This window comes from Zootermopsis nevadensis, unplaced genomic scaffold, assembly GCF_977971745.1.
Source record: "Zootermopsis nevadensis isolate Lab colony 2312 unplaced genomic scaffold, Znev_1.0 Znev_ptg000025l, whole genome shotgun sequence".
NCBI lineage: Eukaryota > Metazoa > Arthropoda > Insecta > Blattodea > Termopsidae > Zootermopsis > Zootermopsis nevadensis.
In genome coordinates, this window is record NW_028259157.1 from 6491613 (window position 1) to 6509457 (window position 17845).

At 35.0% G+C, this 17845-nt stretch overlaps 1 protein-coding gene across 11 annotated transcripts in view; it reads left to right on the forward strand.

Moving 5' to 3' along the window:
- Positions 1 to 17845, forward strand: part of LOC110828879 (cyclin-dependent kinase 17) — a 44662-nt gene that overhangs the window by 13162 nt on the left and 13655 nt on the right. For 6 of the 11 annotated variants that reach the window (XM_022062010.2, XM_022062008.2, XM_022062007.2 and 3 more), the window contains exons 4-12: positions 5040 to 5158; positions 6403 to 6585; positions 7674 to 7824; positions 8690 to 8811; positions 10346 to 10456; positions 11450 to 11583; positions 11956 to 12187; positions 13328 to 13418; positions 13508 to 17751. In XM_022062010.2, the coding sequence (XP_021917702.2) occupies positions 5040 to 5158; positions 6403 to 6585; positions 7674 to 7824; positions 8690 to 8811; positions 10346 to 10456; positions 11450 to 11583; positions 11956 to 12187; positions 13328 to 13418; positions 13508 to 13626 (1262 nt within the window). In that variant the 3' untranslated portion in view covers positions 13627 to 17751. Of the gene's footprint in view, positions 1 to 1328; positions 2651 to 5039; positions 5159 to 6402; positions 6586 to 7673; positions 7825 to 8689; positions 8812 to 10345; positions 10457 to 11449; positions 11584 to 11955; positions 12188 to 13327; positions 13419 to 13507; positions 17752 to 17845 lie in introns of those variants that run through there. The other 5 variants (XR_015537028.1, XR_002542786.2, XR_002542787.2 and 2 more) reach the window with 2 other exon arrangements.

Sequence of the window (17845 nt, forward strand, 5' to 3'; positions counted from 1 at the left end):
TACAGAGCATAGAAGGTATGTACTTTACAAAACCATACTTATGTAACACCTCACTGGACGATACCTCTCTTAATCTGTTATGTATGGGCATTTTGCCAACATTTGCAGTATTTAGTTGATTTATTGTATGCCTAGTGATGACCCTAGAAATATGCTTCTCTTTCATTGCACTATCTTCTTAATCCTTTCATTAGTTTTAATTTGTTTTTTGATTGGTTGAACAAGGAGGCCAAACTTCTTCAGAATCCAATAGGCAACTTTAGTCCCATAAACCAATTCTGATGTTACTTCTCTATGAATCATTTTTAAATGTCATACTTTCTGAACTGGTTATGTAGATAACCTTTAGATGTGAAATAGGTGGTTCTAAAGATAGCCTTGCATTTGGTTCATTGATATTTTAATATGGTTACATGTTATGAAATTATCAGTGAAACTTGTTTCTCTTAGTTTTCAGGGCCAAACTCTTCTGAAAATTAATTTTTATTTTGGATATCATAAAATTGGGGCAGAATATTTTGAAATGTATATTGTATAAAGTATGTGCTACTATATCTAAAAAACCACAGATAAGGCATGACCATGACATAACTTTAGTCTGTACCGGAATACACATGTACTCATGCATTCTTTACAGCGTGCATTTTGAGGTATTAAATCCAACTTATTTGATACTTCCCACTTTGGCAACCAGATTGCAGCATCTCATTGTATACCTCTCCTTGTCTGTCATTTTGTTATCACCACTTGTAGGATATTCAAAAGCACAATTTTAAGGTTGTGCAGAAGAGCACAAACTCCACATAAAATTTCATTCAAATCTATCCATTGGTTTTTCTGTTGAATTGACTGGATAGATGGATTGACAGACATAACTAGCCCATAATGCTTTCTCGTGCAAAGAATGCATAGAATTCTTCAGGAAGTGCTTAAAAAATTCTTGTCCCTCAGATTATCTGACTCCATGAAACAGAGTTCTTCTTGAAAACTAATAGTCACTCAGCTATTCAAGAAATTCCCTGCATTTTACAGAACCTGAAGGTTTATTACTGTGTTTACAAGAGATCACCATTAGCCCTTATCCTGAGCCAGATGAATTCAATATCCATGCTATTTATTGTATATCTTTTTCATTATTATCCTCACATCTGCAGTTACATTTCCCAAGTGATCTCTTTTGTTCATGCATTCCCCAACTGCCAGTTTCAAAGATATGTTATTGACAGCAGAACATGTGTTCACTCAAGTGTAAACATTTCTTTTTATAGATTAATGAATAGTAAAGCATTTATGGATATACAAATATGATACATTGTACATGGACATATTTTATTATGCATGACTAGTAGTTATGCAGGATTAACAATTATTCTATTGATTTTGTGTTTGAACTTGATAATTTTAGGTTGATAGTGCTTTATGTGGCTAGGGATGTGATATATTTTAATGTACTCAACCATCATTTTTCTGTAGGAAGTGAAGAAAAAAGTGAAGTTTGGTGGATGAATATGGGAGGGGGGGACACCCAAATGTGTCTATCAAATACAGGACAGGGATGTGAAGGGTAGACAAGCTGTTTTAATGTTTTTGGTACAACAGGATGCCTCGGTGTACTAGATTGTGAAGTAATGCATCAAAATCTTTTTTTAATACTGTTCTTAAAGTTGAATGGAAATGATTGATAAACTTTTCCACCCCAGCTTCTTATTTTGGAGGTTCCTTGTTCAAATCTCGGCCCGTTTCTTGACTGTCCTGACATGTTTCGTGGTTTTCCTCAGCCCCTCCAGGCAGTTGCCAGGGTGTACCTTAGATTAGGCCACATCTACTTCCATATCCTTACCAATTCATTGAAAATGCCATCATTTGACATTCTGTAATCTAATCAGCTGACAGCGTCGTTTAATAAAACAAACAAAAAAACTGGAATGCTCAGTCGAGTTTGAGTAATTTCCGTATGCCATGCTTGTATTAGTTACGGTCTATGAAGTTTTCAGCTGAAACTTTGTTTGTGACGTATGGGAATATGTTCGGCTGTAACTGTTTGTTCTTTATGAACGTAACCGAAGATGAAAGAACAAATGACGACGGTAGACCGTTTAGAATGTATTGGCAATGTCGGATACCATGATGGGAATTACGGGTTTGGTTTTCGTAGTGTAGAGCAATGACGCAAGGAGATGGAGTTGTAATTTTCAAGGCGCTGCTAATAACAATTTAAAAAGATCTGTGTTGGGGAGATGGCAGCATTCCAATTACTGCCTCGTCGCTGCTAGAATAAGCTGTTGTAGATTGTATTATGCACGTCTAAGTGAGCAATAAGCACGGTGTGAAGTGCGCGTGTAAACAGGCAGTTCGTAAGTGGGCTTATAATAAGTTTCAGTAATGAAGTGTAACATAATTGGAAGTTAGCAAAATTAATCCAAAACATATATAATGGAGGATACGTGATTCATTCATAAGTAATATATAATCAGCTCATTTGAATTCGTGTTGCCGAAAAGAACGAATATCATGGATATAAAAGTTTTGCATAAAAGCAGCACATTTAGTTCTTTCACAAGCAGTGGCCATAAAATTGGCAGTTGGTTTGCTACCCTTGGTGATCGACGGAGGAAAAATTCCATGAAAACATCAAAAAGCCTAACTTTAGGTAAGGAAATGGCATGTTCCTGTTGGTACACAAAACTGTTAACAGATTTTGTCCTGCTCTGGCCAAATGTGATTCATTAATTACCATACCCAAAATTTATACACAATTTTGGTGTATATTTTTATTAATTTTTTTAATGTTTCAAGGCACACCAAAACATACCAACATTCTTTCCTGTCATACAAGCATAGTATTTTGTTTTTCTTGTGAGGCAGCAGTGGGTAATATTTATAAATAATAGGAATTTATAAGGAAGTAGAAGTAAGATACTGTCATAAATGATCATTTCTATAGGTCACAAAAAACATTTTTTTAAATTTTAAATTTACAACTTTATGTGGAACATGTTACAATATGGTAACCATATATGCTTGCCCCTAAATTTGAGATTTATGAAGTTTAATATTGAGGCCACAGAAAGAAGTACCATGGATTGGCTTCATCCACATATCCTTTGAGTTGTTACATGTCCACTTCAAGTGTACTTTTCTGTATTTACTACTGCCTTTTAAGTGTTTCTCTTCACACGAATGTTGGTAGTGACACTAGCAACAAGCACTTTCAGTTGGCTGACTTTGTCTAGAAGAAGCCTGAGGAAAATATAACAGTAGACAGGTTCCTTGAGCATCGTCATCCCCAAGATCTGCTGGAGTTTCTTCTGCAGCCATAATGTAAACCTATTCATTTCCTGTATTCTGTCATTGAATTTAGTTTTTAAGAGGGATGGTGTTAGTTGTGTAATATTGTTCTGTGAAGTTATCACTTATTGCACAGGTTAACTATGATATAACATTTCTGCATAATGTGTACAATTACTTGATCTCAGCTGTTAGACTGTTGCATCAGAATAGCTAAAATAAAACTTGGCTGTGCCAGGGAATACAAACTATTTCTTGTTCAAAAAGTTCATTGTGAACTAACAGCAACAATTTGTCATATTAACCTATCTGCAGACTGAGTTTCAAAGCTTAAGACTTTAATCTGCTGCTGATATTAGAAGAACAGTTTTCATAACATGAGGCAGCAATTTTATTGTATAAGAACAGAAAAATCATGATATGTTTTGTCATTGGATTTTGTAGCCAAAATATATATACTGAGGGGCCCAAAAAATATGTGTACAGAACATGACTTATAGTCATCCCTTGATGTCTGTATAAATTTAGTATTAAAGCTTTTATACAGGTTTTTGTTTTGTTGAAGTGTGTATACATTTTTTGGGCCCCTCTGTATACTGTGGTACCAGAATAGACTTCTTGATCTGTTGATTGTGGTGTTCTGGGTTTTGATGCCATGTATTCTTCTATGAGCTTTCCCCTGCCAGAATAAACAGTGTTACAATCCAGAAGATGACAGTTATTTTCACTGTTGTGAGAACCTCAGATCTCAGACTGTCAAAAGCTTTTTTTTAATCTGTAATGATTTTTTCTTTCTTCCAATTTTCTGCTTGTAGTAAATGGTTAAAATAAGAACCTAAGAATATATCTTCACATAGTATTCTCCCTTCCTCACTTTATTTCAAGGATTTTTATGCAGTATAATACAGTAGTGAAAGTGTTACCTTTAATTTTCAACAGTATTAATGCTAGAGTATGCCTTTGGATCTGATTCTGAGCCAGTTCCATCAGTCTGCTGTCCTTGCAACTTATATCTTTAAGAGTCATCGTATTAACTTTATAAAGTTTTACAAACAAGAGCATGTTGCTGCTTTCCAGTATTACCTCTGCAGTTAAGTAATTCAATTAATGAGGTGGCTTGCTTGGGAATTGGCTTTATTTCTGAGGTTTCCTGAAGTTCGTGTCTTTACATGTTCAGAGCAGAAAGGGACGCTTCACTATGCAAACAGGTAGACTTGAATATTTTATCAGAAATCTTTGTTTGCTTTGGTGAAAATTGTTTGTTGATTTGTGAACATGTGATGTTTAAACCAGAAAATTAATTGTAAAAGAGTGAACATTATATTTTTTTATTTGCATGTCAGATTTTTTAACATTTTATTCATGAAGTGTTGCTTCATAAAAATGTCTTGGTTTTATAATGGATGTGTGTTATTTTATAAAATAGTACTGACAGCACATACAAAGTGAAACAGAAGAAAATTAGAAGACATAACATTAAGGGTTCATGTGTTGGATTATGTAAATAGCTGTTTTTCTTTTCATCGTGGCAGCACTGGCAGTTGTTTGTGGATGAGATCACAAAGTAATGTTTTGTATGTATTTAGATATATTAGATTTGTATAGTGAACTTCAGTTTTTGTTGTCATTTTACACTATGTGACTTTGACATGTTCCTGTTGTTTGCATTTTGAAAGTAAATAGGTAGGTGTTGTGCATGTTGGGTTGAAGGTAATCAGATAACCAAATCGCTGTGTCACCTGAATTTACAGGTGTGGTGCACGAAAACCCACGGATTGGCTCTGATGGCGAATCAGAGGAGGCATCCGGAGCATCCGATGAGGTAACCTCACCTATCAAACTCCGGCCAAAGAACAGGAGACTGAGTGAGGTACGTCATGCAGGTTTAAGTTATGAACCATTACCATGTTTTCATTGAGTTGTATATCTTATGAATGTTAGCCACGTCTCTTCAGAAAACAGTAAGTGTGGTGTTTACTAATATCAAAGCAAACATACCTGCTCTTTTAAAACCCAGTTATTTGCTCTTTCACTAATGAAAGTTGTATCTTCTTCTTATTCTTCTTGGGCATACAGCTCAAAGTTTAGCCAGTGCCTCCTTCAATATGATAGCCCATTCAACCCTATCTTCAACTCCATCTTCATATTCCTAACTCCTCCAAATCCTTCTCAACACAATCCAACCATCTCAGCCTGGGCCGCCCTCTATCTCTTCTCCCATCGGGTTTTCCCATAAAGATTTTCTTCACAGTCCTGGTGTTCTCCATTCTAATTAAGTGAACTGTCCATTCAAGTCTTCTGGCTTTTGTTAAAGTTACAATATTTGGTTTGTTGTACAATTTCTCAATTTCCAAATTACTGCAGATTCTCCACCCATTTTGTTCTTTAATAGGATCATAAATCTTTCTCATGATTTTCCTTTCCCATCGTTTTAGTTTATGTTTCATTTGCTCAGTCATAGCCCATGCTTCACAACCATACATCACTATTGTTTAATTATTATATTATAAATCTGCAATTTAGATTGGAGGAGACATTAAGCATAGAAAGTTTTAACATTGTGTCATTAGTTGGAAAGTAAAGTACATTTTAACTTTCAAATCACATTGTAAAGTTAAGAAATATAACACAGGTATTAAAAATTGCTGAATTTGTAGTAAAAATAGTAGTTTTGTGGCTGAAGTTCAGTGTACAACCTTGACTTTCAGCTTCTGCCATTTTTATATGGCAACTGCAATGTTTACTGAAATGTTGAATAGTTCTCAACATTTGACATGGTTCATCCCAGAAGTTGTACAACAAAAATACTTGTTTAAAATATGATTGAATGAAGACCATACTGTTTGCATAAGTAGACATTTTGCAGATACCTATATAATTCAGAGACCTGGAACAAGTGGATGCTTTATCTCCAGTTGTTTATATTTAAATTTGTGATATACACTGTAAGCATTGATAATTCCTTAATTCCAGAAGTGAATGTTATGTTGATATTAACTCTGAAAGTTGATTAGAAATTGTATTTATTTCTAAATATGAGGGTCATATGAATTACTTCTACTAGGAACAGTCACAATGAAGGCATTCAAATGCATTTATTCTATACCCCCACAGCAAGACATCAATAAACGTTTGTCACTGCCAGCTGATCTTCATTTACCAGAGTCATTTGTAGCAAAGCAAAATGCAAGTCCTACCATTGAGGGGCCGTTGAGTCGAGCCTCACGTCGACAGTCGCTGTCAGAAATAGGTTTTGGTCGTACGGAAACTTATACCAAGTTGTACAAACTTGGGCAGGTATGTGAATACAACTTCAAAGTTTATTTTAACATAGATGAACCCTTTCCAGTCCAATGTTGAGGCGGACACAAAGTCCAACATGCTGTTATATTGTAGTGTATAATGTCTAAAACATTTTAAAAAATCAAAGTATAGGCAAGTAATGAAATATTCATAGTCCTATATAGTTCAATAGTTCTATAAAGAATAGTTGGTTAACACTGTTTAAGAAAATAATCACTGTTTACTCTGTGAATCATACAAAACGTAGGAATATACTGGGGTCAAAATGCAGAGTTTTTTTTAAAGAGTTGCTAGTAACAGAAAGGATTTTGTATAAAATTTAGTACTGTACATTCAGTTACACTTTTCAGAAAAATTTATAACATTGTTAATTAATGAATGTCTATTAGATTCCATCTGATAGTAATAACATTCTGTTGTCATAAAATTCAGGTTTTAGCAACAGTTTATTTATGTTAATACATTAATAATGGATTTGTACTTATTTATGTTTAAATGTTCTAACTTTTAAAACAGATTTTCTTTATTAATTTTTGTTTAAACTAGATAGACCCTGATTAATCTGCCCCATGAATAATCAGGAGTTTACTATACTGCACATATACAGGTGCTTACTGTATAATTACTATCAGTTGCATGTGTGTGACATGTGGAAAAGTGGAGTGTTAATTATTGGTAAGAAAATGTGCCTACAAAGAACAGTGTCCTGGGGTTTGACTACGCTTTGAACAGAACTTGCTAGTAAAGGTATAGTTGTGCATATTGTTGCTGTAGACATTGTCATTTGTAAAATTAACAAGAGAAAGAATGTTCAGACAAACAGTAGTGTGTATTTTGTTCCATAAATGAGGATATAGTAAAGATGACTACTAAATAAATGGTGTGGAAATATACTTCACATTTGTGCCTTTTCTTTTTCCCTAATGATCCTAGCTGCACTTTGGTACATACATTAAGAAATAGAAATATGCCCAAGCATAAAAAAAGTTTGTTTACCACCACCCCTCCTTTAACACCAGTATTGGTGGTGGACGAAATGTGGCACTTTAATAGGGCTTGTCTGTATGTTCCTTTTTTAACAGGGTACATACGCAACTGTGTTCAAAGGGAAATCACGTCTTACAGATAATATAGTAGCTTTAAAAGAAATTCGGTTGGAGCATGAGGAGGGAGTTCCGTGTACAGGCATCCGAGAAGTATCTTTGTTGAAGGAACTCAGGCATGCTAATATTGGTAAGCATATCACGTGTTTAACTTGTTTTAAGAATGTACAGTAATTGATTATGCTCTGGCAAGAGTGGAGAACATCTTATGGTATAGTACCTTAAAATATGACAGTGGCTTTCTCCTCAGTTCTTTCTGGATATTATCATCCTTTTATGTGGTTTGATCCAACTTGATCAAATCATGAATCACGAATAATATCTTACCCAAGGTGAGTGCTGCCAGTATCACACTTTTCATTGTTTTCACAGCCCTTTTGCTGAACAGGGGAATTTCACTGTCCTGTAGGACAGTGAAGACAGATTAGAGGACATAGATAAACTTTATGTTGTATATTCTAGACTTACTAGTTGTAACTTACATTTCTTTTACCATCTGTTCGCACTTAACGTTATATCAGTACAGATCAAGCAGCCGTGTTACTTATATTCTTTTCTTAGATTTGTTGATGATTATTTTATTAAATACACATAAGATCAGACACAGTGTGTACCAGTGATTAGAAAGGATGAAAAATGCCAAGAACACTGCATTGCTGATTAATTCAGGCAGTGTAATTGGTGCTGTGAAATTGTAAGAGATGCAATTGTTCATAAAGTCTGTGCATATTTCTTTGCTATATTCCCACTTTTCAGTAGATATTTGAGGACAGACTTTTTTTACATTACTGATATGTAGCCTTGATCCTACATTCCTGTGCATAAAGAGTTTTTAAAAATGCACAGTGTTCTTTTTGTGTTTATTAATAATGAGTCTATCATTCCAAATTCCAGTAGCTTGGTTCATTTGGCTCTGGATTAGAGTTGGATGGCATATGTTGAATTTTCAAAATATTTGTGAAATATATTATTCTGATTCAATATTTATTTTGCAGTGACATTGCATGACATTGTGCATACTGAGAAGTCCCTCACCCTTGTTTTTGAATACCTGGAAAAAGATTTAAAGCAATACATGGATGATTGTGGTGCCATCCTTAGTATGAATAATGTTAAGGTATGTTTTTGTTGTTTTATATCACATAAAGCAGTCATTTCTAGTATGATTACTTAAATGTGTCTTAATCCAGTTTGAAAGTGAATTTTCTGCTCTTACTCATAAAGTATCTCCCAGATTATGAATTATACTAACAATATTCATCTTTAATGATGCAATGGAACTTCCATTTAATTCTCAATTTGTTTTCCTTACATAGTATTTTGTTTACCAGTATTGTAGTGTCAAGTTTCTTCTTGTTTAATAATTTCCTTATTTTAGTGTTTGCATCTAGTCTCTTCTGAAGAAACATTAAAGTGGGAGTTAACTGTAATTGGAAATGTAAGATAACAGTATTACTGTAAGTTGTGACTAGAAATATTTGTATGAACGTTACATAAGTTTTGTGGACTGGTGTTCCCAATCAGCAGCTGCTGCCCATATCAGCAGATATAATTAGAATCTGGAAAATTTGAAAAAGTACTCAATCTTATGGGTACTGATTATTTTCTAATGTGGTATAAATTAAAGGAAAGTATAACAGAATTTTTATTGCTGTTCCAATGTTTGTTGTCAGATTAATTTTGAGTATATACTTTCTGCTAACAAGCAAAGCATCAGTGTCATATAATTAAACTTTTCATTTGTCCAAATGCCTTTGTCAGTATAATAATGGACTCTTTGTAAGTAAGTTCATGAATCTTGAACAAGAACTGAAAGTTGTAAGCTACTTGTTTATGTTTGCTTGGATGTCTCATGTTGAATTAATAGTTGCATAGAATATGTATTTAAAAACTTGTACTGCAGTTTATATTTATTAATTGATTCATTGTGTTATCTCTTTTGGCACAGTGATTTGAAATTTATACCATTAACTGCTTTCATGTCTTCTCCCAGCTGTTATGGCAATGCTGTTGAATCTATTATTGCGCCATTACATCTGTCATCATATTCATCACTGCTATTATAGTTTAGGGTATTGTTGATATTTGCTGGTAGCATTAGTATGTATTAGGTTATTACAAACAACAATTGAACATAAAATTGTAAAATAATAAGGCTGTCCTACTAGCACTTCAGTCTCATGTCTGACGTTTACTTACAGGAGAGCACGTTTGATAACATATTGGTAGAATTGCATAAATTTGACATACCATATTACAGTGCAGAGATATCAGTAAAAGTATATGAGTCTTATTTTAACCAGTTCTTTCATATGTAAAATCTGAAACAATGTGTTTTGTCACTCAGTTCTTGGTTTGATATGACTATCCACAGAAAATATTCCTGAATTTTGAGAACAGGAACAAACTGAACCTTCTGTACAACTTATTTTGAACTTTCCGTATGGATCAGATGGTTTCAAAACATAGTAGTGAAATATTCACATTACTACATATAGCAGACTAACAGTGACAAGTTGAGAATGGTCATTATGCGATATCAGTATATTGTTAGTCAGGTAATAAGATTTAATGTGTATGTACAGTGTTGATAAGTACAAAAATTGGCATGACTGCACTGGCAGCCATTATTAATTTTGTTCTGCTTATAGTTGTTCCTGTTCCAACTTCTGCGTGGCCTCGCCTATTGTCATCGGCGCAGAATATTGCATAGAGATTTAAAGCCTCAGAACTTACTGATAAATGATAAAGGTGAATTAAAGGTCAGTAAGCTTTTCCTCTTTCATTAAAAAATAATTCCATTAACATCATATCTATCCTTTAATAAAATTACATTTATCCTTATTCTTTTGTTTACACTTTCACTATCATTAAAGGTGACATGCAGTTCTGTTTTAGTTAATAATTTTCGGTCATTGGAGGCCATGCTTTGTGTTAATACTGAAAGCAAGGAAATTTTCATCATTGTGATCCGCTCTCCCCTTCTCAACAACAGTTGAAAGGGGGAGGAGGTGTTCAGTTCTATGTGTCGGAGGTTCGCTTGGCCCACGCCCCTGAAAAAGGGTGTACTCAAACACATCAGAGTACAGTTGAAAATAAAACCCTTTAATGTCCTAAAACAAATTATCATACATACACATTACCAGGGCTCATTGATAAAACTATCACACACAAAGAAACTCTCAAACAAAACATATAAATACAACAAAATCCCCACGATACGGCTCACTCTCGGCAATGCTCAATTCGTCTCCCCGGTCTTGATGACCCCGAGGGACCAAGAATAAATCCGAAACACAGTAGTTGCCCCGTCCACCAACAAAACAAATCCAATACCAATCTGGATGGGCAACTACAACGTGAAAACACATACAAATCAATGTCGCCTCGAAGGGAGTGCCTAACCGGAGAGAAGTTGCCGACCGAATCTGTAGCTACAGCCAGAGAGAGTGTCTGTGTTCTGGCGAGAAGGGTTCAGCCCAAATCAGTCCCCCTTCCTAAACTAGCTTAACCTCCCCACACGCATGCGCACCCCTTTCGAAGTTTTGCCGTCACAACCTCAGAGCCAGATGTAGTTGGCTCATTTGTATGAATTTAAAGTAATGCTTTTCAGAATATTTAATTTTTTGCGTATGTAACTGTATAATGGTTTTCTGTTTGTGTCCTTTGAAATGTGTTTTTTAAGAACTTTAGAAAGCGTTCAAGATACAATGGGTAAAGTACAGAATAAGTAGTAACTGTCTGAACATATTCAGCTTGCAGATTTTGGACTGGCTAGGGCAAAGTCAGTTCCCACCAAAACATATTCAAATGAAGTTGTAACACTTTGGTACCGGCCGCCCGATGTCCTTCTTGGATCTACAGAATATTCAACACAAATTGACATGTGGTGAGCATTAGGTACTTCATGTGATCTGTAACATTAGTAAACAATATCTTAAGGAAGTTGATACGCAGAAAATTTGTTTTAATCACATTATCTTACATAATTTGCATCCTTTCCCCTTGATCTTTTAACTTTAAGGAGCAAATGCAGACCCTTGTCACAGTTTTGAGAACACAACTGTTGGGCTTAGAATAAGAAACAATTAGTTTAGTTGTTTATGGACATAATCACATTTCTTATGCCAAATTTGTAGTCCACGAATTTGGATTTTATGTATACTATTGAGTGAAAGACATAAATTGTAGATGCAAAATATGATATATGAACTGATTTCATATGTATGATGATTGAAATTAAATGTTAATTTGTTGTCAGGGGTGTTGGTTGTATATTTTATGAAATGGCCTGTGGACGTCCATTGTTCCCTGGTTCAACAGTTGAGGAGGAACTGCGACTGATCTTCCGAGCACTAGGCTCACCACCTGAGGATGCCTGGGGTGGATTAGCAGCAGCATATGCATCCCAGGAGTGCTCACCTGAGCCCCTCTTGGCAAGGGCACCCCGCTTGGATGCTGATGCCATTGACTTGCTGTCAAAGTTCCTTTGTGTAAGTTGAAATTAAAATTTCTTTAATATTGTAGTAAGAATCATCAAGATCACAGATAAATTAATTTAATGTGGTGGTGGGAATGAGCATGTAATGATAGATTGTAATTACATTTTTACACGTATCGATGCTGAATATAATAATTGTTCACAGAAGCTTTGTATTTCCAACTTAGAAACAGTGAACATTATGTGTACTAAATCATAGACTTTCATTACTGAAACATTGATAGATTAGTAACCACAATGTGATGACATCATAGTAACAACACTCATAACCGATTATCTATTGTCTGAGATATTGGATGGGTGACAGTACAAAGTTTAGTAAAGTGACATCAGAAGAGCAATGCAGTGGCATCTAGGTAAAGAAGCATGTCTGACTCCATGTTCATTGGATTTTTTTTATTGTTCTGTTTCTGAAAACATGTCCTTAAATTTTCCAAGCATACTTTTGACTCATTCTTTATAGGTTACAGCATATACATTATTAATATGGTCATTGAATTTTGTGGGCCCCCAAATTTTCTGCATTCGTAGAGATCTGTAATGACCTAACGATCCTATAACATTATTGTTTTTACAAATAATGTATACTAAATATGAAAGTATATTCTAAAGTTGATACCCTATTATGAAAATGTGGATTAAAATTGTCATCTTGTTTAGAATGATATATGTGATTCATCTAAAAGTTATATTATACAGTAATGTGACTGTAAGAGATCTAATAAAAGGTATATGGGAATTACCATCCACAAAAGTTTTATTCTGCAGCAGTCATTTTGCTGTGTACTCCATGTTCCAACCTAACCAGGTCATAATCAGGCATAAAGACTATGAATGGCCTGTTGCAAAGATGTGTATATACATTTATCTTTTAGTGGGCTGACGGATGTTAGTGTCCATATGTGGGTATTCAAGGAGTTTCCATGTTTTTATATATACTGTAGTAGAAGTATATGTAAGTATAATTGTATAGAAGGCATCTTGGTACTTCAGTAAATATTGATAGTTTAGTATATTGAATAAAGCTCTTGTTCATTCTCTATTATAAGTCCATAATTTTTGTATTGTGTTACATTTGTAGGTATTTGCACCCATTATGTGTTTCCTAACTGTGTCATATATTGATTTTCAGTATGAAGCCAAAAAGCGTGTATCTGCAGCAGATGCTATGAAACACCCTTATTTCAGATCCCTTGGGCCTGGTGTTCATAAACTTCCTGATGGTAAGAAAGGACAATATATGTAATATGAAAGCAGCAGAAATTTGAATAGGTTTATTCCATGATACTACAGACTCTTTAATATGTTTCAGTAATGTCCATCTTCACAATTCCTGGAATTCAACTGAACAAAGATCCTGGTTGCCGATCGTCCAACTTTCCAAAGTCTGGAGTCACTGGGCATTCACGACGCCAGAGCATGCTCTTATGAAATACAGAGTGGCCGAGCATTCAGCGTATCTCTTTAGAGGTAGCCATGGCTCGGTGAGACACCATGGATATCCAGTCCATCCAACCGCAGCTCTGATTCCGCCCGCCAGCCATTCTTTTCATGGCATGCTGTGAGGTATGGGGTGCTTTATACAAAAAGTCGGTTCTGTTTAAGTCATTTAATAATATCGTTGAACCGTGTGGTGAAGAAGAGGGAAACTAGCTGGAGTATGCTGTTACTGGCATCCTAGATTAGGAACTGTTACAAAAAGTGTTTTTGACATTGTGCCACTAAAGTCCTAGTTTTAAACAGAACTGTAATATATCATATTATGTTACTGTGTATTACTTGCATTGGACTTTGATCTCTTTATTGACTAATTGTTCACGTCTAGTCAATAGACGAACTGGTAGTTTTATGAATTAAGCAGATGGTGGATGGTAGGCAGGTAATGGAACAAAACAACCTGCTAACATTGAAGATTAAGTGGAAACAAACCTTAATTAATAATGATCTAGGGCTGTGCAAATATTTTTTTGTTTTGTTTAAAAACTGAACATAACTGTGATGCATCAAGTTGATTCTGACGTTTTGAACTGAACTGGCAGTTGGAGTCAAATTGGAACTGAACAATTTTCAACCATAGCGTTTTATCCCTCCTTGCATAAACACGAAATGTGTTCAATTGTTTGTGATGTAGAGGTGTATCCTATAAATTATTCATGTTTTTGAATTATACCTGTCCATTCTTTAGTAGATTAAAGAGAAACTTAGGATTCTGTTTCCTCTATTAAAACCTTTATTTAATGTAGAAAGAAAATTTTCCATCAATTTCAAAGAGCGCTAGCATGCATGCAGATAGAAATTGTGCTGTGTCATGCATTGTAACATGAGTGTTAAATCATTACAGTTTTCTGTACACTGTAAGATGATGGCTGAAAAAACGATAGACGTCAGTAAATTTTTATAATTATATGGGCAAGTACAGCGCAAATATATTTTGCTTTAAAGGACTAAAGGTTAAAAAATGTATATTGATTGTTAATGGACCATATGATCTTATCGTTGTCAACAAGTTAATATTTAATGTTATTAGAATGAATAATGTTAATTTGGCAATTTGTATGAGGGTCACTCCAAAAGTAATGCACCATATTTTTTAAAAATTCAATTTTTATTTTACAACTTTGCTATTCACACAGTGGATAGGTACAGCCTTTAAGAACAAAATGCTACTTTTCAACGCAGTCTCTATCTCTCTCAACTGCCTTACACTACCTCTGAGCAAGAGCATGTATTCTTGGACAGTAAAACTTGGGGTCAGCCCTTTTGAGCCACTTTTTCACAGCTACCACAAGGGAGTCATTGTCCTCAGACTTAGTCCCATGAATGCTGTCTTTCAGTTTATCAAACAGGTGATAAACTGGCGGTGCCAGATCAGGCCTGTGTGGTGGGTGTGGCAACACTGTCCGCCTCAATTTTGTGCATCTGTCAGTTGCCACGGGACCCACCTCGCACAGACCTTCGAAAATCCCAACTGTTCCAATATTCTACAGACACTGACTTTGCAATGTCCAGTCGGAGTGATAATTGTTTCACAGATATGTGTCTGTCCGCCATGATCACGTTGTTCACCATCTCAACATTGGCATCCGTCCACACTGACTGTGGCCTGCCATTGCGCAGCAAATCGCAAATGTTTGCATGTCCACCTTTGCCTGATGTTCTTTGTGCCCAGTGGCTAACTGTGCTGCGATCGACGGTATCCTCCCCATACACCTTCTGCAGTTGCTGGTGGATGTTTCCCACTTCTCGTTCTCACACACCAGGAACTTGATAACAGCACGTTTTTTCTGACGAATGTCAAGGACAGCAGCTGTGTTTAATGAATGATACACATGTGTCGCTTGCGGGAGAAGGATGAAGTAAGTTTTAATAGAAGCGGGATGAATGTTTCTGTGTTCTATGTGAATAGCAACACAGTAGAATAAAGGGATTTTTAAAAAAAAATATGGTGCATTTCTTTTGGAGTGACCCTCATATGAAAATTAGAAACTCACATTCAATTTACTTCACATTTTGATTCAGGCTATTCTCACAGATGATAATTTTAATTTATACACACCTTCCAGATTTTGTATGGGGTATGAGACGTTCAGAAGGGTAGAATAATTATGGTACACTTGAGTGAACCCTTCAGAGAACAAAATGGTTGGACTGTGTTATATGGGTACAGGGAAACCTCGATTTGCGCTGATTCAGAAATTATTGTTGCTATGGGTAGATGACATGAATAAAAAAAAACACTCCCTTGACTGAAATTGCTATCACGGATAAGGCGAAGTCAATTTTTGAGGAACTTAAGTCATCAGTGTTTGGGTGCTGGGAACACATGTCATTGATTTACATTATAAAAAGAGTTTCAATTTACGCCGGTTCATCCAGGAATGCATCCCCGGCGTAAATCAAGGTTTACCTGTATTCTTTTTAGAGGTTTTGGTTGTTTTTACTTTACCAGTACTGTAAATTTTAATTGTTCTGTGGAGATGTTTGTAGGTTGGCTTATGAGATAGATGACATAGTGGTTTTACTGTATTTATTATTTCATAACTTTCTTACATTTTCTACTTCTTAAAGCAGTAACATAAGTTCAGGTAAACTGCACTGTAGTGAAAGTATTAACATACCCTAATGGTGGAGGTAGGGAAGGTCTGCAGAATGTTGGACTTGTGTTTTGTGCTCTAGAAATTATAAGGTGGCAAAATAAATCTAATGTTCTCTTACATATCTGTTTTGGAGGTGTTTTCTGGTCCTGAACTAATACTCAGGTACATACCTGTTTGTTTAGATGTTTTCTGGTTCTGAAGCCTCCCAGCACCAATGACACCACATCAAAGCTTGGATTTGGGTTGATATGCTTCAATACACCAAAGTCCCACATCATACCCTTTTTTATCCTTTGTTCAGAAGTTACTTTGATTGATTATGCATGTTTGGTTGTACATGTACATCACATTTATGTCTTCAGACCATTTACATGAAGTAATCTCTTGCTCTAGGCCAAATATTGCCTCATTATAGTTTTTTGGTGGTAGCTGGTCATGTGGCATTCTATTTGTATTAGGCTTTACTGTTCCACAATAACTTATTTAATTTTCATCAAACAAGTCAGAAGAAGGGGAAAATAAAGTTGTCCATCTTTCACAATTTCTGTGAAGTGTTTTACAGTTGTGTGTGTTGCTATCATATTTGTGGTCTTACTTGTTATGCCCTTCTCTTAATTAAGACTTCCATGCCATATATAACTGACCTGTCACTTAATTTGTAGTTTTATTCCTAAACATGTGTTTGTTGGGGATATACTGTTTTATATTTACCTTCCCTTTGTATTATAACTTCATTCACAGGCACATGTTCCAAAAGGATGTACTATTTTGAGTAGTAGTTCAGCAAGTCAAAAGTATGTCACAGTGAACTGAAGGACACCGGTTTGTGCAGACTGCGTTGGTCATGTAATGTTACTTCCTGTCACCATAAAAAAGTACTTTAAAAGCATAGCATACAGCAGTTTGCAGCCCTTGCAAATGCAGCTGCTTGCAGAATAATATGTGCAACTTTGGCAAGTTGTAAAAATTGTTTCTCTACTTAAAATATAATCACAAACATTCATTCAGCATTTTGCTAGAAATTACATACTGATTCGCATCCAGCTGAGAAGACATAAATGAATTCTAAGGTATAGTACAGTAGTGTTCAAAACTTCAGACTGTAAACACTATTGATACAATTGTTTTGCTTATTTTGTGAAATGAAACCATACTGTTGTAATGGATTATAAAGTAACTTGCATATTTAAAGATTAGTGTCAAATCTTTGTATGCACATACAGTTTTATTCTTTTTTTATAATTTAGATCTTATTTTAAGTTGCTTTGTTAAACATAATAATGTTATTCTACACATTCTCACTGTTACATAGCAGTTTAATCCAGCTGAGTCGGTACATATCAGCATTATGCCAGAAATTTGAATGGCATCACTTATCAAAGGATAAAATTTTGTGTGAGACATTATTCAGTTTGTGTAATGGAGAATGAGATTAAAAAACTATTTTTGATTTCTGAAAGTGGTGTTTATATGTTACTGATAACCAGGAGTATAATTTTTGGCTAGGAGTTTTTTTAAGAACTCCCAGTATTAAGATTTTGCTAAATCTTTAA